Raw genomic sequence first — 23,544 nt, 5'->3', positions numbered from 1 at the left:
GTTGCCTGTATACCAAAAATCTCTTTTAATTGTAGCTCCTTCATTTCAAACAAATGCTAGACCTTATGAGTTAAGCTATTTGCATTATCTATTTCATGAACCAAAGATTTTCTTTATTAACTGAAATTCCTAAGTTTCAGATACTGAAGTAGTAACATCAAGACTACATTCAAGGTAATAATATTTAAAGAGAATGCAACAAATCAGTGCAACATTGGGCTGCTGGGGAAAATACTATTTATTATACATTTAAATACAAATTTGAAATGTGTTGTGGACACATCTGCAGGATTACAGGTAAAAAAAAAATGTACAAAGTTATGTTCTGCATCTCTCAAGACTGATGCTTCAAAAAAACTTCACAAAATACCAGGAGTTCATCATTATATGAACAGCAAAGATAATAATGCATACAATCTCTTGCTTGGCAGATTATCTTTGTTCCCTCCCTGCATAAAGTACCTAGAGTTTGTAAACAGTCTTTAAAAGTGTTAATAGCTTCAAGGAATGTGTAATCACAGTTCATACGGATTCATCCTGCAAGGAATTATGATGTTACACTGTAGTTTCGTGTTTCCATAACCCAGTTCTAATATTACCAGTACTGTCTGCAGTGAGCAAGGGTCCATCCTGTCCACTGCTTTTAAGAGGTCCATTCTGAATGGCTAAATTTAAGCCATAAGATTTTTGTTGGTTTTCAAGTTCAACCGCTATTGGTTTCCTTAGAATATCTTTTTTGTTGTTGGCAGCTATTGTCTTATCAGTATTTCCACTACTTTTTGGAAGTGTACTGCAAGCATCACTGCTGTCTTGTTGGGACTGGTTATACTGACGTTCTCTGTAGGCCAAATAGGCTCTTCGGCTCCTTGAATGCCCTTCGCTGTTGCTTTGTCGACTCTTAGGTAGGCCATTCTGCACGCTTCCTTCCACACTTGTAGGAACATCATAGGCATATTCCCTCAACACTGCAAGCCTGCTAGCACGATGTCCCTTGCTTCTGTTCTTATGGTGCCGACTTGGGTGGCCATTGGTCCGAAACTGTACCTCTAAGGGAGCTACATGCATTTTGATATCATTATCCACTGAATGTTCAGTGAGACTGTTATCAAGTTGAGGACCCGTGTTCAATGGCAGAGAAGTAGGGTGGCACTGAGCTGCTGCAGCTTGTAAGTTAGTTAGTTTACAACCTTGAGAAGAATTTTTTAGGCTTGATGCACTTTTATTTGTGCATGAAGATTCTGCGCTACTGTTGGTGCACTTCGGGGCCTCTCCGTTGGTTCCACTGGAACTGGAGGGCTGCACATTTACTTGCACCGAATACGTGCTCCTTCCAGGGCAGCAAGTCGTTATCCAAGCATGCCTGACATCTTCCCTGTTAACACAATGGTGCACCATAAGAAAAGCACTGAGACTTAAACACGTTGCCCCAAAAAAACAGCTGAAGATCAGGTCCGTGGGATAATACAGGGAAACTGACAGAGCTCCGAAGATCCACAGAGCAACGTACAAAAGCAAAGTAAGGCCCACGCCCAGCAGCTGTGCTTGAAAACTGTGCTCGTTCTCCAAAGCAGATGTGGAAACTAGTGACACTGACAAGGAATCTTGATGAGTCAGTTCCCCATGTTCATTGGTGGCCAGACGCTGCTGTTCCTCAAGGGGCTCCTTAAGTTCATATTTACGTTCAGGGTGACGTTTTAGTTGTATGAATATGCTGAGAAAATACATGCAGTTTATGAAAATGATAAAGCTAGCAGGTCCATAAAATGCTCCTAAGCTAGGTTCCCAGCTCATCCAACAACTGGAAAAGAAACAAACCAAAGAAACAAAATTAACATCTTCACACAAGTCACTTATGCTTTATCAGTTCATAACAGTACTTTGAAAGGATCTTGGCTGCGAGACATTTTCTGGAAAAATCAGAATTAATTGCAATATGTACTTAGAAAAGCAAACCCATGAAATCTTACAAGATAACTCTCAGTTATTTGGCACTTACTAAGGAGCGTTAGGTCTGCTGCCATAATTTCGGATGTTTGCTGCTGCTGTTATTCCACAAACTATGACAGGGATCCCTCCACCAATAAGGTAGAACCTAAAAAATAAAGCCAGTATATCAGTGGCTACTTAAAGGCAATGGATTTTACTCAGTCACCGTGAAGGAAATTAGAGCTTTCCAGGATTCTGGAAATATGCAAGTTGCTTACAGTAAAGTCTTCCGCACTACAAATTTTCTTCCTCCAGTTGTAAACCACCCTCACCTCCCTCAAAGGCACTGAACACAGTTACAAGGAAGAAGCAAATGCTGGCAGTCAAAAGCTGTAAGGTGCTGGAAGACAATACAGAAACTTGGAAGGAAAACATTAATTGTACGTCTCTTGTTCCAGAGATGAACTTGCCCAATATTACAGACACTAGGTTCAGAAGATCAGCCATAAGAACTCTTGTTACTGGTCTGTTTTTTTTTGTATGGAGGGGTTTGGGAGGTTGGTGGTTTTTTAATTGAGTTTATTTTAATGGACTCCATAATCTCATAGCATATAGCTCTTCCTTCCCTGTGGTGGCGTTAATGAGAACTACACCTTCACAACGACAAGGACATAAGCTTTTGAGTATCTAACTTCTCATTCTTATTTCTATTAATTCACATTTAATTAATTAGTGGCAGGTTATAATTACTGACAATCATTCCAATTAATAGCACTTTGTCCTGCATCTTAGGTTAATCCAGTCCAGATTCAGGTAATAACAGGCAGTGAAAAATACTACTGTGACATACAGATGGCAGTTTGTTTTGTCAACAAGAAACACCTATTTCCATTATCCTGGACCTTTCCACTGCATTTCAGATTTTACACCAGCAGTTACTGCTGTCTCACCTAAGACACAAAACAACAGTCTAAAATAAATTGTTTCTTGCAAGTCTAAGTACACTAAATATATTCCTTACTTGCTGAATCCTACAAAGATCAAATTTTGTCATTGGTTTATTCTGTACCTTGATGCAGCAATCTGGAGCTGGCCAGATGAAACAGACGTTTGTGGGAGATTTTAGTCCACTAAAATTACTTTAGTCACTACAAGTTACTAAATAACTGCCCGAAAGATGCACCACTACTCAAACACAAACACGTAAGTGAAGCTGTTTTTACATAAACCGAATTGTTACTGGTGGGAGACTGAAGCAAAATGGATTGTTTGCAGCCGTAGTTGAGTTTGCTGTATTGAAGGAATGTGGTTACAACTGGCCTTGACCTACACAAAGGTACCAAGTATCAAAACAAACAAACAAAAAAAGCACACTGGTGTATTGCTGTGTCTAAGTCTAGCAATTCCTAAGAGCCCAAATTACAAATAAAAATTATAATGCAGCAAGGAGCTGTATGAACATGGTAGTAAAGAAAATAACACGTACAAAGCACGCTAGAGGAGATGCAGTAATATTAGCATCCTGGGGCAGAAAAGTCTATGAGCCAAAGCTTTTCCGTAAGTTAGATCAAAAAGAGAAAAACAAGTTCCTCTATACCTTGTTTGGGGAAAAAGTGATTTTCATAAATTACTCTAGAGGAGTTGAGTAAACCCATTGTTAACACAGTGGAGCAAATCCAAACAAACCAACCATAATTCTCCTCCCTACAGCAGCTACCATTGATGAAAAAAAAACTAAGAAAGGTATGGAGGAAAGAAAGGGTTCAGGTGGTACTGACGTTGAAGAGAACACGAATATTTTTAGACAAAAAATATCATTAAAGTGTCGTTGTTCAAAAGACTGAAATTAGCAAAGAATGAAGAAAGAAAATAACAGAATCCGGTGCAGCTCTTCTTCTAGTTGGTTGCTTACTAAATGCTCCTTGTTTTATTGGGAAGGAGTATGTGCATTTGCCTTTGTTTCCTAGCTCTTTGTTTCCCTAGCTATTGTAGGGGCCATGAATGTTGTTTCTAGCACAGAATGTGGGAATAACACACTGTTATTGACTCTTGACATTCAAAACCCAGCTGAACAGGTTCCTGTGTGATGTGCTCTAGGTGATCCTGCTGTGGCAGGGAGGTTGGACTAGATGATCTTTCAAGGTCCCTTCCAACCCCTAAGATTCTGTGATTCTGTGATTCTGTGACATGGGTACAAAAGGGGTGTTAGGATGTCAATAGAAAAAAAAATGTAAATAGTGAAATGTTGTATTTCTAAGTAGAACATTCACCCAGTATTTCTATTACAGTAATACAACTATTTTTATTTTTATTTTATGTCATGTTTTACATTAAGTATCCCCTTTTAAAGATCTTCAGCAGGGCTTCTTGTAAAGCAGTTCTTTTATGTAAAAAACGCCCCAAACTGTTTCCTTTTGACTTGGCTGGAGTCTGCTGAACAAAATAACAGTTCTTCACAATAAACTTTGTGATTTCCTTTTTGTGATTGGCAGCTGAAGATCTCAGTTATTTTTACACCCTCTTGCCTGGCACAGCAATGCAATATACTTGTTTTTCACAGTTAAGAAATTCCAACCAGTGTCAAGCATTGCACTGTTTTCTCAACATGGCTACTGTGAGCCACAGTAAAACCCTCCTCTAGTGTCTATAGCAGCTTTCTGAAGAACACCAGATTACTTACGAAGACTCCACCTTTTTCATGTCCTGTGACAAAGTCCCATTAACACACTGAATTAATGTCATCCTAATCAACAAAAGTGTCTTACATGCAATGAATTTCCCAAGAATAAAGCTTATCTATGCTACAGTGGAAGACGGCTTAACAGGTATTAAGTTATTTAAACCCAAAGAACACAAAGCAGATTAACTTAAATATGGCAAATAAGGAGAAAAATGCGTACCTATATACATTTATCACTTTTTTTTATCTGTTCCAAAATTCTGAAAGGCATACTGAGGAGCAACATAAACAGTGTGGAAGCAGAGAAACAGTTGTTTTGTCTCTCTGCATTCAAATAATAGGGAGCCTGATAACAGTAGGTAACCTGTTCCAAACAAGAAACTCTTTCAAAAAACTCTGTCCTATGCCACTATGGGTAGTTTTGTTTTGAATACATGTGTAAAAGGCAACTGAAAGAAAAAAAAAAATCTATCTATGGCTCTTTCATGCAAAGACATCACGCACCTCTCTGCATGAGGGAATTCCTGATCTGCAAGAAGCTGGACATTGAGAAAATCTCAAAAAATCTGGAGCATGTTTGCTCCCTTCTGATACTTGTCTCCACAGTTACTACCATTGTCATCGATGAGGTGTCAAGATCTGAAATGGTCTGGACATGTTTATATCTATGCAGAGCTGAGCCTTTGGGGCTGTCAATTTGACTGCACCATATTCCAAAGCAAAAAATCCATGACAAATAAGGGATAGACAAAGATGTTAAAAAGGCTAATCAGGACCCTGCTGGCAGACGAACAGTGATGGGCAGGATACCATACAGTGAATACAACAGATTTACTGTAAATTTCAGTTCATGATATGCAGAAAAGAATCTCCTATTTTCTGCACTCTCTATACCTCAAAATCAATTTTCAAAATAGTAGCCTGTACACTAATGAAAATTAATCAACTTCTGCCATCTTGTGGAGAATTTCAGCTTAGCAGTTTTTAATTAATACCCAGAGGATCAGTGAGCTATATGTATGGTAATGTTTTCTATTAAAAATATTTGACATATGGTGAATTTCAAATATAATTAGTTTGTTCCATTTCAGTGACTTCAGAAATAAAAATTGTAAAAGGAATGCTTCATAAGGAGCACTATTTTCATTTGATAATGACTGATACCTTTTTTTTTTTCAAATTATTTTTATGCAATCTCTGGAAAACACTAACTTTATTTACTTAAACTGCACTGTTTGTAAATTATGTGATAACACAGTTCTCCACATTCTTTCTTCTATGATAACTTAATGAGAAATATTGTTATCTGAAGTCTTACTCAAAGCTGCAGCAGTGATGCTGAAACACTACTGATTTCTTAATTTACAAATCAGGAACTTAGCATTGCAACAGTAATATATAAGACCAATTGTCCTTCATCTCATCCTACTCAACATAATGATGAAGAACAGGAAAATCTGGAAGGGACTTTACAGACCTGGACAGAAAATTTTTTGTGAAAGGCTCTTGTAAAAAAACACTATTGACGTGTTATATTTTCTGGTCAGAATATAAGCATAGCAACCTGGGAAACAATGAGTTGCAGAAACAAACAACAGACTTACCTCAGCATTGGTCTGGGTGGAGGAGGTGGCTCATCAGGATCTTGACATCTTTTTGCTTTTTTAGTTACTTGCTTGTAAATGTTACGAGATGTCACTCCCAGCCACAGTACTGTTGCAAGAGTCGAATAATGGAGAATTATCCCAACCTTAAAAGATAAAGAAAAATTAATCACCAGAGATTTCCTTTCTACCAAGTTAAAAAAATCGATCACTTAACATGCAACTTGCATAAAACCTGAATTTGAAGGCTCAGTTCAAGAGAAGAAAAAAATCCCCTTATTTTACTATTACTGTTTTAAATGCCAAGTCATTGTGGTTTTCAAAAATGTAAAATCTATTATGCAGGCCTGTCTTTCTATCAGTTTGGTCTGTAATGGCTAAGTAGGTGCAGTTGCCTCTAGTGGAAGGAAAACTTCATGTGGGAAGAACTTTGCTGGCCAATATTTTTAAGATTTTCTATCAATGATACACTTTAGGAAACTATTTTATGCAACACTTAACATGTCTCATTTTACAAATGATATTCAAATTGAAATAAGTAAGGGAACAGCAAGATAATGATATTGTAACTACCTAGCAGGTGGCAATTGCATCTGCATTATTATACAAACTGAGTGTTGCTTTCTTAAAAGAAGTTTGAGGAATTCTCAAGTTCCCTGGGGTTTTGTTAAGAAAAGGTATAATCTGGTTCCCCTGTATTTCCTTACTTATTAGTCAACACTGAGATAAACTGACTGCAAGAAGCAGGTTTCATATATCCCTTAAATGAGAGCAGACATGCATGGAAGTGGTGACACTTCAGTTTCTGTTAAGATGGAGGTGGGGTTTTTTGCAAGTTCAATCACCACTAAAAGAACTGTAAACAACCCATCCATATCACACAATTTCTCTTGGAGGACTACTGTTTCCAAGAAGACAAGAAAAAAGATGACAGTTTGTCAAACTATTTCCTCATCTCCATATGTAGATGTATGTGTTTGTGTGCACAGACCAGCATTTTCTCTTTATTTGTAGGAGAAAGATCAGGGACATATTTTATTGCAATACATTGAACCGTCAAACTAATAACTACTGTAAATTCAATCAGAAAGCATGATGGAACATTATGGTGAGGGATTAGAAACTTCTATGAATCACAGGATAGAAAAAATAAAAAATTTTTAAAATTCACTGATATAATTCCAAAGCAGCAACTGTTATTACACTGAAACATGGCAACTGAACTGGAGATGGCCAAACCTGAGACGAACAAAGCATTATAAAAGAGGAGTCCCAGCAAAGCAAAAAATCCCAGTAAAGTTTATTTAGGCAAAGCACAGGTCTTCAACTGAAAACACCCCTCTTTCTGTCCCTTAAGGTTATCTTGAGCAAAGTGGAAATAAATCTTTTAATGCTTGTGGAAACCACTTTTCATATGGTCTGTAAAGGCCACATACAGGCCTATAAAACAATTTCAAAATAAGTAAGCCTCAAAAAGAAAACAAACAGGTAAAAACTTTTTTGGTTTTGTCCTAGCATTTTGGGAAAAAAAAGTTTCTGTTGCACTTCTGAAATACTTTTTAAGTAAAAAATTAGCTTTATCTTCTTGGCTGGATGAAAATACAAGATAAAGCTTTAAGAAAAAAGAAGACTGATAGTTTTTTTTCTAAATTTTACATTCTGATGAAAATGTTTGTACAGTATCAGTGTTCTGTAGGAGGCAAGGGGTGCATAAACATATACAGGAGTATGAAACTGGCCATTAATTTCTTAAAGTGCTTGTGTGTTTACTTACTGCTTGGCAAATGCTGGCATTCCTGGTCTGAGTTATACCTCCAATAAACATAACACATGTCAGGAAAATATGAAAACTCAGGTTAACTAGCATATGCCAGCTTTTTACACTGATCCTGATCACACTGTTAAAAGAAACAAATTAGACAACATGAAACACAGCTGCATTATTGTCTTTCAGAAAGTAGCAAGACACACTTGTGATAAATGAGATATAATTACTGTTAATGATTGTTTGACTACCACATACTTTGTAATCAAATATAATCTCTGGTCTTCATCACCAGAAATTTAAACTCCCTCCTATTAACTAGCTTTATACAAGTATTTGGGCCTGATTAAAAAATTTTAGGCTTCAAGCTTTCACATCAATAGAAGTGTAAGGGGCTGAATAGTTTTTAAATTCTACAATCATTCTTGAGTGGTCTCTTCTTTTATAATGAAGTAAAAGCAAAGAATTAAAGAGGTGCATGGTTACGAAAGCTTAATTTTCATATCCAAGAACAGACGAAATAGCTCCTTAACTGTTAGTTTGCATCAACAAATTCTATAGAAAAAACAACCCAAACAAACCAAGAAACGCAGATTACTATGTCTTGTTCCTATCAAAAAGAAAAAGTAGTACTAATCCCCATTAAACTAATTTTTGTAGTTTAGTGATGTTGATTCATACCTGTGATGGTATATGTAACTGACTATGATCATCAACAGGCACATTAGCAAAACCATGGCAGTAGCATAAATTACTGGATGCAAAAGATCAGCTGGCTGCACATATAATTCAGCTCCTGTCAAGTCCTGACAACAAAAACAAAATTAACATTAGTCCACCTTATCTCTTCATTCTGTGGGGCAGGGGAATTGGCACAGGGAACACAAAATAAAGAACAGCAGTGTTCTAGATTAAGTCCTCCCATAGCCCTCCAATTATTATTTGATGTTCTGGCTTTCTTCCACAATTATCTGCTGTTCTGGCTGACCTTTATAAATGCAGTCACACATCTCACAGAACAATTAAACTTCACATATGCTTGAATATAAAGATAAGTCAGCAGCTTATAGACACGCACAATTTTCTTCTTAAAATACGTAACTGTAGAGCACGTAGAACTGTGTGTTTCAGTTAGGAATCCTGCATGTGTTCTGCAACAACCCAAAGAACAATACAGAAGTGCCCTCAGCAAGTTTTCAGATAATGCCATAGACTGGTGAGACTGATCAATAGACTGGATGATATTCAGAGGGATGTTGTTGAGCCAGATAAATGGTCTGATAAAACATCATGAAATTTAGCAAAGGAAAATGTGAAAAGATCAGCATCTGGGATTGAATAACCCCATGCATGCAACAATACAGTCTGAGCACTGTACTGAAAGCAACAGAAGAACCACTTCAGGGTACAGGTAGACAAAAGTCAAGCACAAGTCAGCAGTGTAGCCTGCAGCCCAAGGCCATACCTGCCTGTACTAGCAAAACCACAGCAAGTGGATGAATTTATTATTCCCTTCTCTATGGGATCGTGAGGCCACCTCTGCAGATCTGTCTTCAACCTGAGGCTCCCCAGTACAAGAAAGGCACTGACATACTGCATGGAGCAAGTCTAACCACATCACTGGGATGACTAGCAGGCTGAAGCACACAGTGTCTGAGACTAAAAAGGTGCGTTTGTTCATCTTCAAGAAGAAAAGGAAGATAGGAGAAATATCATTATTATACTGAGCTACCTACCAGGGTAGTGTGAAGAAGAGTGAGTCAAACTCTTCTTGGAGCTGAACAATGAAATGATGAGAGGGAATGGACATTATCAGCAACATGGAAAATTCTGATTAGATACCAGAAAAAACTTCTGATGTGAGTGTTGACCTACTGCCCAAAGAGACTGTGTAATCTCTGTCCTTGGAGAAACTCAAAGCTTGACTGAAGCTGACCCAGAGCAATATGATCCAACTTTGAAGCTGACAAAACTTCAAGCAGGTAATTGGACCAAATGACACCCACGTGTTCCTACCAGACTGTTATTCTATGGTTATTGTTTGACTGGAATAGGGAGTTGGTAACTCAAACAATAGTTTTTTAGCATTATTCAAGTTTTCTGAACCCACCTGTCAAAATACTAGCCAAGGACAAACCATGGAATGGAACTTTGGGACTGCTAAAGCATGGCAGTATTTCGAATAACATCTGAGGAATTCCATTTTCATTTACCACCAAGAACAGCAAGAAAAAATAATTGTTTGGATGCAGTTACAATTTACAAGGGATCCATTTCCATACTAGTAATGAACACTAAAAAAACCAAACCAAAACAAAACAACCAAAAAACCCCCAAAACCTCAAGCTCTCTCCAGCACAAAATAAAACAAATTTGCTTAACAAAGATCAGTGGAAAAAATCTGTTAAGAGTCATTTTTCAGAATACAGAAACTTCTCTCACCTATAATTCTGAATGTGCCACTCAAACCTCTAGAGTTGGCTTACTCAGACCTCTAAAAAAGTGTGCTGGGGAAAAGGAAAACAACTCTGGCATTTGCAAAGAATGGCAGAACATTAGGAGGAAGCTTCCATTTGTTTTGAGAAAAGTCAGTGTGATATATAATCTGTTTTTAAGGTTAAACAGGGTAATCTGATGTCATGGACAAGAGAAGAGTTATTGAACTGAAGCTTACAATTTAATTAGAGTCAACAGTCTCTTCACCATTCCTTCAATTGTTCTTTCATCAGAATACAAATTTGTTATTCCTAACTAACTCACCAACCTCATTTCAAACTAATTTAATCAGATCGTCCATTTGATTTTTATGTATTTGGTTTTCTTTGGCACCTGGAAAAAACACTTTGGGAAAGATCCTAAGATACGCCTCAGGCAGCCAGTGTCATCTGATTTCAACACTTCCCATGGCCTGGTTGATATCCAGCTGGAGATCCCTGGGAACCCACTGCTGCTACAAGCATGAGCGAATGTTTTGGCACATGCGGCTGGTGAGTATCTGAGAAAAGAAACTGCAGAATTCTGGTTGCTACTTCCAGATTGGTGACAGGTAACAAGATGTTATGCATGCACTCCTGTGAACTTTAAGAATAAGAGCTACAGAACAGTAGAGATGACATTAAGAACAACCTTGTTGCATTTATAGCCAACTAGCAGAACTCTGTTTCTTCTCAGCTGCCATTGCTGTTTTTTTCTTCTGCTGCAGGCTTGTAATAATGAGATTTCAGCTGAGCCTCCTGCTTATCTCTTCTATTATTAAAGAGTGGTTAAAATTACTTCAAAATAAAATACAAAGTTTATAGCTTTATCTTCCTAAATCACTAGATTAGAAAACTAGGCAGTCAGTTATAGGTTTTCTTACCAGTGAGAACTTTACATTGTGTTATGAAACATCTAAAGATGGGTCAGTACACGACAACCTGCTTTTTTCTACACACAAGTACTAGAGTAAAATAAACTAAAAAAGAGTGAAGTAACTCTGGTTAAGGCATTTGCCACCTAGCCAGGAAATGGAATATTTTCTTCAGGTCCCTCCTGCCACTATTGTTCATGTATTAGATGTTAATGACAACTGCTGAATTAAAAGCCAGACTTCTAAAACTGAACCCAAAAGAACTTCCTATGAGCCTGGGAACAGACCCTGGACTTCGACAACATTATGGGAGTCTACAAATTAAATAGGCTATTTTAGCTTTTTTAGTTAATGTATGGATAGGCATTATGAAAACCTTTTTCAGCAGCTACTTCAATATCCAGAGCTTTTATAATGTATTAACTTTGTGCTAGGAACATCTATTAGATGAGCACTGCTCTTTGTTCTCCTCCATCTACCCCCCCTCCTTTCCAGCCCCTACAACCTAACATTTTAAGCAGCTGAGTATTTAAGGAATACCAGCTTTGTGCAAGCATAGAATGAGAGCCACTGGCAGAAAAGGAAGAAGTCTGCCCTTTCCTCTAACTTTTTTGATCTCTGAATGTCAAAAGTTAGCTATATAACTCACAATAAGATATTTATATACTCTTACCATGTATTAATTTAGAAATAGTTATCTACAGCAGCAGATTGAATATGCTTTTCATTTTTCTTCCTCCAGATGGCAGAAATGTGACCAATTTAAAGCATAACCTCTCTTTACATGGATACTGCACGTAGAAATGAAGTTTAATTCTATTTAAAAGAACACTAATGCTTTAGGAAAGGATTATAGATTTTATAATATTAAATAAGGCAGCTACAGGATTATAACAGTTTGAAGTAATTTAAAATGTTACCTTCACAGGTAAAGGGAAAAGTTACTCACTTTGAGCTTTTAAAAAGCTTGGCATATAAATCTTAATTTTATGTACATTTAACTTTTTGGTATTCTATTACTTAATTCTCTTAAGAGGAAGATTTTTTGAAAAATTGAGTTGGAAAACAGAAGTATCAGCTTCTCACGCACTAATTGTCATAAAGAAATTATCTTTCTTCCATGGAGGATTACATAAAAATATACATTTAATTCCACACAGAGCACACTAATTACAATAAAACCCACACAAAATTTACACATCAGTTAACAATATTTCCTTATTTCCTCTTACTATTTCATTCAGCTTCCTGCTAGCCTACCACTTTTATTTATCACATTTTATCATTTAGTGTCTGTGGTGATGACTGACGAACAGTCAAACAGTCATCATCTGTGGAAAGGGAAGCATCCCAGACCAAATTCTGAAATGAAGAGCCCTGGGAACAAAGAAAAAAAGAAATCCTATTTCAAAATGGAAGAGGACTGAAAGAAGGTGTCCCACTCCCTTCTCCAACTATCACTACACTTTAGAACTGCTTAACCATTTTACTGACATCAATATGCTAAGACTTATTCATAAGCAATATTTTTTTAAAAAATTAATAGTAACTAAGTGTTTTGATTTTATTTTCCTTTTTGAATCAGAGTCTCCTATGTAGGCAACAGACCTACATACTAGTGAATGAACAGCTAATTTGCAGTGAAATGTCCATCTCTGGTTATGGATCACAGAAAACAAACAAACAAACAAACAAAAAAAACCCCAACGAAACAACCAAGCCTAGGGAAAGTGCCAACAGACAAAGCTAAGAAATTTAGTTTAACACAGAGAAGATATGTTTTTTTAACTGTTACCTTTAAGCTGTTGTTGCTAGACTAAAATTCATAAAAGCCCATTTCGTGAAGTAGCTCATTAAAATGGCTTCCTATAACATGGTACTTGCCATATGAATGTTGCTGAGGGAGTAGCACTGAATGGTAGTTAAGTACATACAGCAGTTAATTCCACTTTGACAGATTTCCACTTAATCTTACATCAACATTTATATCAAAGCAGTAAAACCTGAAGTTTTACTTCTTATGTCTAATTTTATGTGTCATGAAATACGGGAATGCTAATTTTCTTTAATGCAAGAAAAAAAAACCCAAACCCCAAAATTGCATTTTTAAGATTAGTAAGTTTCAGAAAGAGAGAGGTAATTCTAAGTGTCATACCATTAAAACTGCATAGTTGCTGAGGGAGTAGCACTGAATGGTAGTAATATTTTCATCGGACAGAAGAATGCGACAACCATCAGATTTCCATCCCCCTTGTCCATTCAGCAGATCAAAGTCCCACTGAGCTGCCACAGCATCTGCTCCGTGCGCAATGCGCCGCAGTGTCACGTTGATAGGAACGTGGTGACTGGCCAGGTTCAAGCCATCTGTTACAAAAGACAGGTATTTGCACACAGATTTCTCCACATGTAACACATCAAATGCTAAAAACCTTTTAGTAGATAGACACTAGTTGAAGCAAAGGAGTGAAAAACATTTCTTAGTTTTAAATATCATACAGTAATAGTAACAAACAAACCTATCTTGGTAAGAATAACTGGTGTTACAACTGTACGACGTTTCCCATCATCAGCCAGATTTGTTGAATTCCCTGTTGCTGGAAAAAGCTTTCCATTGCGAAAAGCAATGAGCTGAAGCTTGTAGACAGATTCATCTGCTGGTCTGATTTCTCTTTTTTGCTTTTGGGTGAAAAGGGAGGCTGGCAACTGGATAGAAGCCTCTACAATCGTGTTCTAGAAATAAACATATTTTTAAAGTTTTAAAGAGAAAATTAAATTCTTTACAGAGATTAAATTAGCAGCTCCTCTAACTGAACAGTTTCAGAGATGAATGAATGCATTTAACAAACTATGTGCTGTGAAAAACCTATCTGACACTGTTTCCAAGTAATGCATGATATAATAGTTGGTTGAATCAGGTTATTAAAGTCTTTACACTTTTTTAAAAAGACAACAAGAGTTAAGATTTTTTAGTTACCTTACTTGTTACAGAGATCAAAATTGAAGTTGACATCAGTAAACTACTGCAAGAATGTTCCAGATTAGACTACTGGTAACTAGAAGCCACAACCAAGACAAGCAGACAAAGAATGCTTCAATTCTGAATTATTACTATTCAAAATGAAACACTATATACAAACAGGCTTTGATAACTTGTATATAAATTATATTTGGGTAGAGAAGCATGCATGCAATTTCACATAAATGCATAAATATAATTAAATAATAAATATACCCTGCAGTGACATTCAAGCACATTAAGTAATAAAAGCAAACTGGTATGTTGGGGAATGTAACCAAAAAAATACTTCTATAGAACACGAGGAAGCGTTTCCATTCTGTGCACACCTGCATATATGTATGTATGTGTGGATCTGTGTATGTACACAAACACACAACACAAAATTAACTTTTCAGGTTTATCTTCTACTTCATGCTTAATTACAGTATCACTCTGAGCAGAATATTACAGATTTTAAGGAGACTTAATACCTGTTTTAATATGTAATGAAGGTGAAAATGCAGCAAAATAAAGCCAAGTATTATTATGAACTAGAGAGCATTTCAATTTGCATACCTATGAGAGGTCTGTAAGCATCTTTCAACTTCAGATGTTTTAACAAAAACCCACACCTACTCATTAAAAATTGCATCAATTGAAAATTATTCTATAATCAAACTCTATTATAATTTTCACTCTTATTACCTCTTGTCACAGTCATTCTGGATTACTTAAAAATGCTGCGGTAGCATTTGAAGTTAATAATGTAAGCTTGCTTTCCAAATAGTTCATATTTAAGACATTATTACAAAGTCAGTATGAAAAAAATGAGTATCCAACCTTTAAAGCCAGACTTGATAGTGTATTTGAAACATTGCACTTAAAGCTTAATTGTTTATCTAGATTTCCATCTGGATCTCTTCTCCCATAATCACCGAGTCCTGTACGGTCTGATGTAGCCACTTTCTGAAACACGGTGCATGTCATCCCAGTGAAAGCAGCAGCCTTTATTACATAAGCCTCAAGAGCAATATTTGGAGAATACTGTGGACACAGAAGTCAAACATTAAAATATTACCAATGCAGGATGAATAATCTTAAATGTATTCTCTGCCACAACAGAAAAAAAACACCTAGAAAACCGTTTATCTGACAGAGGTAAATCCGTTCAGAGTATTTCTCTTCTCCCTACAGAAACAGCAGGCATTTCAGATAATTCCAACATCTACTAAGAAAAATATAGAGCTATTGAAACTCAATAGCTAGAAAAAAATATTCAAAATAAATAGATTTATACTTACAGTAGAATAAACTTGAGCTCCATTTGCAAGCCGATACATAGCAATTTTCTGTAAACACTGAACAATTCTCGTGCAAGCCTTGGCTTCTCTTTGTGCCATCCACAGAACACGTTCATCAGCTAACATGATGTTACTTGCTATGTCCACCATCACATCACCAAGCTAACAGGGAAGAGAAATAAGACTATTTTTATATATTTGAAAGCATTCCTCAAGTAGGATCATTATCAGAAAATACAAAATGACTTGACAGCACAAAAAGCAGAAGGAAATTGGTTGTTCCCATTTCAGTCACCACTTGTGAGGTTGAGATACTGAAATACTTTGACTCAGACATCTACATCCATTCAAAAAAATACTATCATTCAAATGAAATTTGTCTGTTTACATTACATTTAGAAAACAAAATATGAGAAGCAACATTAAAAGCAAAGAGTGTAATACTCCACATTCTACTGTACTAATTATTCTAAAAGGATTATTTAAACTCAACTTTAAACATAAAATAAATAGAACTCCTAGAAATCAACAACAACACAGTTTGCTTGTATGGGGGAAGATAATAGGAAAAGAGTAACACAGGCAAAAACTAGCACGCAATCCTGCTTCTCTTCCTTTTGCCACGTCTGCCTTTTCTTTCCTTCCTTGCTTGCCTTCAATTTTGCATGAATGATTTTAGGTTGCAGGTTATACGTGAGAGACAGCAAACACTGGTAGGTACCAGAGCTGCTTTCAAACCACCAATTGTTGTAAGTTTACCCTCACACTCCTTATCCTGCCTTCTGTATGACAAATAAAAACTATAAAGGAAATTAATTTATTTAAGCCACAACTCTGGCAAGATTATTGAGAATATACATTGACAACATCGACCTACACCAGATTTTTACAACATTTAAGAAAGAGTGACAAATACTGGACCAAAAGGGAAGGTGTGTGTATCTTCTGGTTAGAATTGACTGAAATGCAATTCACAGTGCCTAAATTCTGGGACTGGAATTTTCTGCATAAAGAGAAAGAGGGTGGGGTGAGGAAGACATCTCACTTACTACCCAGGTTTCCTAATTTCAGATCATTAGTAATAAGGACACAACACTGTAGTTTCTTCTTTTTAAAAAATCTTTAAAAATAAAGGCAGGAATAGGAATATAAAAATATTTGCTGTTTTAAGAACTGTCTCCTTAGGGACAGAAGCCACAATCCATAAACAATCTGAACAGCTGACACAGACCCTCAAGCAGCATTTGCAGGCTCAAGATCAAATCAAAGTTAAATTAATTGAAGATGCTTATTATGACTTATTACTACTTGGAAACCAGTAACATGTTTTACATATCAACAAATGGTGTTATTACAATAAATTATGAGTAATTAGACGCTGAAGTCACAGGACTTTGCCTGTTCCATAATTTAAAAAAAATACTACACATTATTCTTTCCTCTCTTATCAAAGTAAGCACAATTTTTTCCAACTGCATTCAACTGAAGATAACCTACTAAGAACTTTCTGAACATTTCTCTTCAGTTTGTTTTTTTTTTCTGATATGAAAAAGTTATTAGAAGAAGCTTTTTATAATTTACAGTATTTCTCTTCAGAACAGCCACCGTAATGCAAACTAAGGAACTGACAGTGAGATGGTGTAAGCAAATACAGTGTCAAGAAAAGGTCTGTAGAGTAATGCCCTAATAAGAAATAATTAAGTCTTACTAATAGCTACCAAAAACTATTAAATGAAATTGCACTTGTGTTCCTTGAATATATCAGCAAATCAAAGGTTGACTTCAAGTCAACCAATTAATAAATAAATTTTCTAAGTCCAAAACTACCTATGAATTTAACTTTTTTGTGTATCATCTATTACCTCCAAACATGGCAAAGTAATGTCAGATTGTGTCACTCTACAGACATTAAATCACAGCTGGGAAAAGTACATCCTTATACTGTAACAAATCATGGAGCAATCTAAAACACATTTCTTTTTTAGACTAGGTACAAAACCAGACATTTAATGAAGTGCTTCTATAATTCCAAAATACACAAAAAATATCCACGCTACGACTGCAAAAAAAAGATTTAGCCTGAAAACTCTCCACAGAGTTCTGCAAAGAATTTAGAACCAGCATTTATGGTTTGCTGATGGTGGATGGGGAAATTTGGCTTTTTTTGCTCATGTTTAAAATTGAGGCACTGTGGTCTCCAGCTTCCCAACATGCACTGTACAGTGAGATCAATATAACCTCTGTTCAGCAGTGAAACAGAGAGTTCCTACCCACTAGTGGGACTACTCAACTACTTGCATTTATCTCCCCGAAAATGAGCGTTCTCTAAGATTTTATTTTAATGTCTTATCTTGTATCCTGCAAGATATAGGAATAGTGAAAACCTTAGAGATACAGCTCAATACTGAATAAAGACAGTCTACTGTGGTGAGAGGGGAGAAGATAAGTCTTGTTTTATTCACTATTGAGAGGATCTCTGAGGCTTTCATTATTTATATTTTTTAGATAAGAACACATCAATGAAAACCTGTGTGACCCACTCCATATTAAATAAAAACAGACTTACTGTACCTATCTCCCTGCTCCAGTGCTGACCAGAGGTGTTACTCACATTACAGGTCCAGTGAATGCTGGATCATCTCAGCGCGAATGCAAAGTCTGTGACCATGGGTCAGCAACTTCAGGGACCTACTAAACAAACAAAAACATGGAAGAGAATCTGATAATCCACTAACTCAGCGCCTGCGTCTAATGTTGAGAAGGTTTCACTGCTCAGAATCCTTAAGGACAAACACTTTGATTATCTTTAAAGTGATGGCAAATTATCCAGTTACCTCTTTATATTTTTCAGCAAATCTTCCAAATTTCTCTATCATTTCAGCCACAAAAATAACATCCATCTTGTCAGAGAAATTTGCTGCTTCAACAGTGTAAGCCAAGAGCTGTCTTGCTGTTGCCACTGCATTAGTGAGGTTGAGCGGCATCTACATTGAGAACAAACATATGAATTTTGATGAAGTGAAAATGAAGTACAAGATAGAGGCAACACTTTAGCATTTAAGAAATAAGCATTTTCTCCAAGAGGATAGCAATCCCAACAGGGATCACAATGCTTTAAGCAGCTAGGAACTAGAACATTATCTGTTAACAACATTTCTTAAGAGCCAGAGAACCACCATTTGTACCAGCAGCCAGAAACTGGGTCTTGTCCCGTTGTTCTAGAAAGGAAAGAGGTGTTGCACCAAGAAAAGGAGGAAAAACAAAACCTAAAAGTACTGTCAAATGCTTGGTTTCCTTTTCACCAGAGCCTAGACACAGCAAAACAAAGCTCCTAAAATATGGTGTTTATAGAGAGAGAAGTCAAAAAAATTAAAACATACCACTGCAGTAGAACTTACTCTTCATTCTGTAATTACAGAAAACATTTGGAATGGAACACACACAAAAATCCCACAATGGATCATCTCTATGACAAAGCTCATTATTTCATTCCCGAAACAAGCACCATGCTGGAAAATTCTTCACTAAGTAGTAGGCAACATCAACATGTAGTACAGTCAAAAGCTGTGCAAATGTCATCAGCTCATGTTCAGACACTATTTATCCATGGTAATCCAAACTAGAGATATCCTGCCTCTCTGTTTTTTGGTGTACAGATACCTGCTCTGCTCTACTGAGTTTGCAGTGTGCCACATAAGCACAACTATATATTTGTCCCTGCTGGTCCTAGCACTTGTACATAAATTTAAATGCTATTAATGGAATTTTTTTTTTTCCAAAACACTAAAATTATGCATTTAAAGCTTAGCACACTGAACAAAGTCAACTTTCAAATTCAGATATTTTGTAAAATATTTTGATCATTCTTTAAACATGATTTTTTTCACCTATAACTAGAAGAACAGTGAAATATAAATGGTCGTATATAAATGTTCCAAAGGTTTCACTCCATTTTAAACTTAGATCCCTACTTGATTTAAATTTCTTGGCAGAGTTCTAAGATTTAAAACAGCTCAGCTACCTTTGTGTTCAAAGGCTCTAAAGATGCTTATTATTACATTTAATATTAGTCTCAAAGAGATAATAAATTTCTGTGCAGAATACTGGCACATGGTGTGATTCTTGGGGTTCCCTACACAGGGACAGGAGTTGGAGCTTATGATTCTGATGGGTCCCTTCCAACTCAGCATATTCTATGATTCTATAATACTGCTAAAAATTCCAGACCAGCTACACATAAAAAGAGGAAGGCTCTAATGCACAAAACCAAATCATAAACCAAAACATGCCACTTCTCCCTTAAAAAAAAATTTAAAACCTCTGTTTCAGTGTAGCATACTTGTGTGCGTGTATTCTTAAGCAGGTAATAGTGACTTATCTACTTAAACCATGGAAATTATACTTTTGCTTTTCTCAAGCTAACCAAGCTGACCTCACATTTCAGGCTTCCTAATGCAGCTGGCAACATTCTTGCACAACCCAATAAATGTTGGCTAATCAGAAGCAGTTTTAACAGGCTGAAGCAATCTAGGCTCTGGAGCAGCTGGGACTCTAAACATAGTAGCATTGAGCTGTTACAGGCCTTGCAGTAAAACATGAATTGCCAGGAGAGGAAAAAGCAAACTAACAGCACCCAAAACGCTCAATAAGCAAACAATCAACTTTGCCCAACCAATCTGTTCCACAAAGGGACAACAAAGGGATCTCTGGCATCATCTCCCAACTGCTAACCAGTCATTAAGGGTCTCCACCCTTTATTTAAGTCCCCAAATATGTTTCTTGGGACTAAACCATGGTATGTACCTCTAGTGCTAGGAATGTAAAGCAGTAGAGCACAAACCTTTCTGTCAACCCCTAAGTGTATTTTGGACCACAACAGGCAGTCCTTTCCCCTTCTCTACCTCCCACCCTTTCCATCTTTCTTATGCCAGTGTTCATTGGTCCTCAGGGAACCAGAGCAGGAATAAAAAAAGCTATGTCTGCATTTATAAGTAACTGAACACAGAAGGAGCCAGCCAGCAACAACTCATCTACACGATATGCAGTTTATTGCAATGTGCAGGTCAATGGTTTTATCTCAAACTACAGTTAGCCCAAGCCGCTGGATGTCAAGCCTTCATCTTGTGTATAAATCTGAGACATCCAAAGGGCAAATATCAATTTGCATCCTCACTGTTCCAGTCAGCAGCTGTGGTGCTTCTGACAGTGTGACATTCTCTTTAAAGGTATGCAAGCTCACACACTGAAACACTCTGACCACACACAACATGCAGTAATCCCACCCTGAGGTCAGACAAGCACCATGACACCAGTTAAACATGTATGGTGCTTCCAACATCATTAGCTCAAGTGGCACAGATTTATTCTTTAAAAAAAAAAATAACAACCAAAACCACCACAACAAAATTATAATATCTCAATAGTTTCTCCTGTTGCATCAATACCAGTGATCTGACACTACACAGTGGAAAACATAAAGCTTAAACCAGAGGTTCAAGAGTTTATGGAGTATTTCTCAATACAGCACCTAGCACAAGGCTAGATACGTCACTGCGGAACAGTGTTTGTGAAAGTTTGCATTAACTAGAGATAAGCCTCAAAAGGAGTTTGGAGCTGAAAAAATTTGTTTCACAGCTACATTTAAAATCTAGTATGCTCTATTGTATCCTGGTAATTACTAGCAGATTAGGAAGTCTAGTTAAAACTTTCACTAATTAACTCTCATCAGCCACACCAAGTCTGTGAGAGGCTTACAGCAACAGAGGCAGAGCAGTTTGACTGCTCTCTCTTGTTATAATGAGCACAGCTGTTGTCCATTACAGCTTCAGCCAGCCTTGTTTTGTCATAGGACATGTGGGTAGAAAAGGGCATCCAGTTGACAAAACCAGATGTAGCAAGTTCCGTTCTCTTACTCTTTACACAAGGACACCAAAGAAGGAAGTTCTCCTTGCACCTTCAAGCACACTAGAACTAAAAACAAACTGTTAACATAAACCTACAATTTCCAGTGCTGTACTCAGAGGTGAGTGTTCATCATAATCTACCTAGACCACCAGTATTACCAGCTTAAAAAACCTGAGAAACAGATTTTGGAGTTTTTATTTTCATTAAAGCGTTTAATTTTATAGAAAAGAACAAGTTACCTGATTGAACATATAAAGAACTCGAGTCACATCATTTGCATATTGGCACCTGGAGTAGTCCTCTTCTGCCCAGTACCCTCCCCGGTCGCATCTGCGCCAGGCTCTTCTCTCATCTTGTGAGTTGCCAGGATATATCCCACTGCCAGCAGAATAACGTGTGCACAGCAGGTATGCTGTGATGCCTGCCAGTGTTCTAGGCCACCTGGGGAGTCAAAAGAAAAAAAAAAGAAAAAAAATTGACATGACAAGTAAATAAAAGGATTAAGCACTACAACATGAAATAAAGAGACACTCAAAGCTAAGCATCTCTAAACTCTTTAAAAGGCCACCCTGGCTCATCTTCAATATTTTCAAGCTGTTCATATTTGTGTACTATTAACTAAATGAGTTCCAATGCTAGAATGCTTTTTTCATTCTTTCATGAGGTTAAAAGTGGAGAGAAAAAGGTGACAATAAAATTGCTAAAAATAGTTTACAATTTTTTAATACAGAGAATTGGCCTACCTTACAAAATAAAAAAAAAATCTGTATTAACACTACAAAAATTGTTAAATACATAGTAGCAAGTCCTGCAAGCTCTCTACTTGTCCTGTTCACTTGCATTAATAAAACTGTCAAATGTATTCATATCACTAGTAAATTGCAGATTGGAACAGAAGACTACATTGACAGTATCTAAGAAACAGCGACAGTAGTACAACAACTGTGATGCTTTTGCAAGCAAATATAATGCCAAACATAAATTATGTTATTAAAACAATTATGTTATTAAAAAGTTATGTTCAGGAGGTACAAAAGAATTCCTTTCACTCGAGAAACATGAAGTACACACTTTTCTTAAAAAACTTATTTGCATAAACATATACACAAATAAAAATTAATATACAGAAAATTAAAATGCAGTATGTCTTCAGTGCACTGATCATTCATAAAATCAAAACTGATTCAAAGGAAAACATAATAATACAAGTGTGCTGGTTTTGTCTGGGATAGAGTTTATTTTTTCATAGTAGCTGGTATGGGCTATGTTTTGGATTTGTGCTGGAAACACATAATACAGGGATGTTTGAGTTACTGCTGAGCAGCGCTTACAGAGTTAAGGCCTTTTCTGCTTCTCATACCTCCCCACCAATGAGAAGGCTGGGGGTGCACAAGAAGTTGGAAGGGAACACGGCTGGGACAGCTGTCCCCCACTGACCACAGGGATATTCCATATCATATGATGTCATGCTCAGCATGTAAAGATGGAGGAAGAAGGAGAAGGACATTTGGAGTGATAGAGTTTGTCTTCCAAGTAACCATTACACGTGAGGAAGCCCTGCTTTCCTGGGGCTGGCTGAACACCTGCCTGCCGATGGGAAGCAGTGAATGAATTCCTTGCTTTGCTTGCATATACAGCTTTTGCTTTACCTATCTCAACTCATGAGTTTTCTCACTTTTACCATTCCATTTCTCTCCCCTCATCCCACCAGGGGGAAGTGAGCAAGAGGCTGTGTGGGGCTTAGTTTCCAGCTGGGGTTAAACCATGACAAGACGGAAACCACACCCAAGTTAAGCTGCAATGCTGAGGAGAACAACAGCAACAAGGAATGCCAGCCAGTCTGCCTGCCCCTTGATAAGATATGCATAAGCAGTATTTATCATTCAGAACACTAATATTTAAAGTTTAAAAGCAAAAAGCATGCATAGAGAAATTACAGAATGCTAGGGACCTCAAATCCAACTAACCAACATCTGAGAGTTAACTGAGAGTAAAGGAGACCTCCTTTGATCATCCC

At 36.9% G+C, this 23,544-nt stretch overlaps 1 protein-coding gene across 2 annotated transcripts in view; it reads right to left on the bottom strand.

Moving 5' to 3' along the window:
• Positions 1 to 220: 220 nt before the first annotated feature.
• ADGRA3 (adhesion G protein-coupled receptor A3) overlaps positions 221 to 23,544 on the bottom strand; it is a 62,707-nt gene continuing 39,383 nt past the window's right edge. The window contains exons 9-19 of one of the 2 annotated variants that reach the window (XM_051617682.1): positions 21,767 to 21,968; positions 18,458 to 18,607; positions 15,624 to 15,785; positions 15,163 to 15,366; positions 13,841 to 14,054; positions 13,480 to 13,688; positions 8,657 to 8,781; positions 7,985 to 8,108; positions 6,211 to 6,356; positions 1,997 to 2,092; positions 221 to 1,798 (exon numbers count right to left, since the gene is read on the bottom strand). In XM_051617682.1, the coding sequence (XP_051473642.1) occupies positions 556 to 1,798; positions 1,997 to 2,092; positions 6,211 to 6,356; positions 7,985 to 8,108; positions 8,657 to 8,781; positions 13,480 to 13,688; positions 13,841 to 14,054; positions 15,163 to 15,366; positions 15,624 to 15,785; positions 18,458 to 18,607; positions 21,767 to 21,968 (2,875 nt within the window). In that variant the 3' untranslated portion in view covers positions 221 to 555. The remainder of the gene's footprint in view (positions 1,799 to 1,996; positions 2,093 to 6,210; positions 6,357 to 7,984; positions 8,109 to 8,656; positions 8,782 to 13,479; positions 13,689 to 13,840; positions 14,055 to 15,162; positions 15,367 to 15,623; positions 15,786 to 18,457; positions 18,608 to 21,766; positions 21,969 to 23,544) is intronic. The other variant, XM_051617683.1, reaches the window with a different exon arrangement.

The sequence above is a fragment of the Apus apus genome, chromosome 4, assembly GCF_020740795.1.
Source record: "Apus apus isolate bApuApu2 chromosome 4, bApuApu2.pri.cur, whole genome shotgun sequence".
NCBI classification, from domain to species: Eukaryota; Metazoa; Chordata; class Aves; order Apodiformes; family Apodidae; genus Apus; species Apus apus.
The sequence above is the reverse complement of the archived record's forward strand: the minus strand, read 5'-3'. Positions and strand labels throughout refer to the sequence as shown.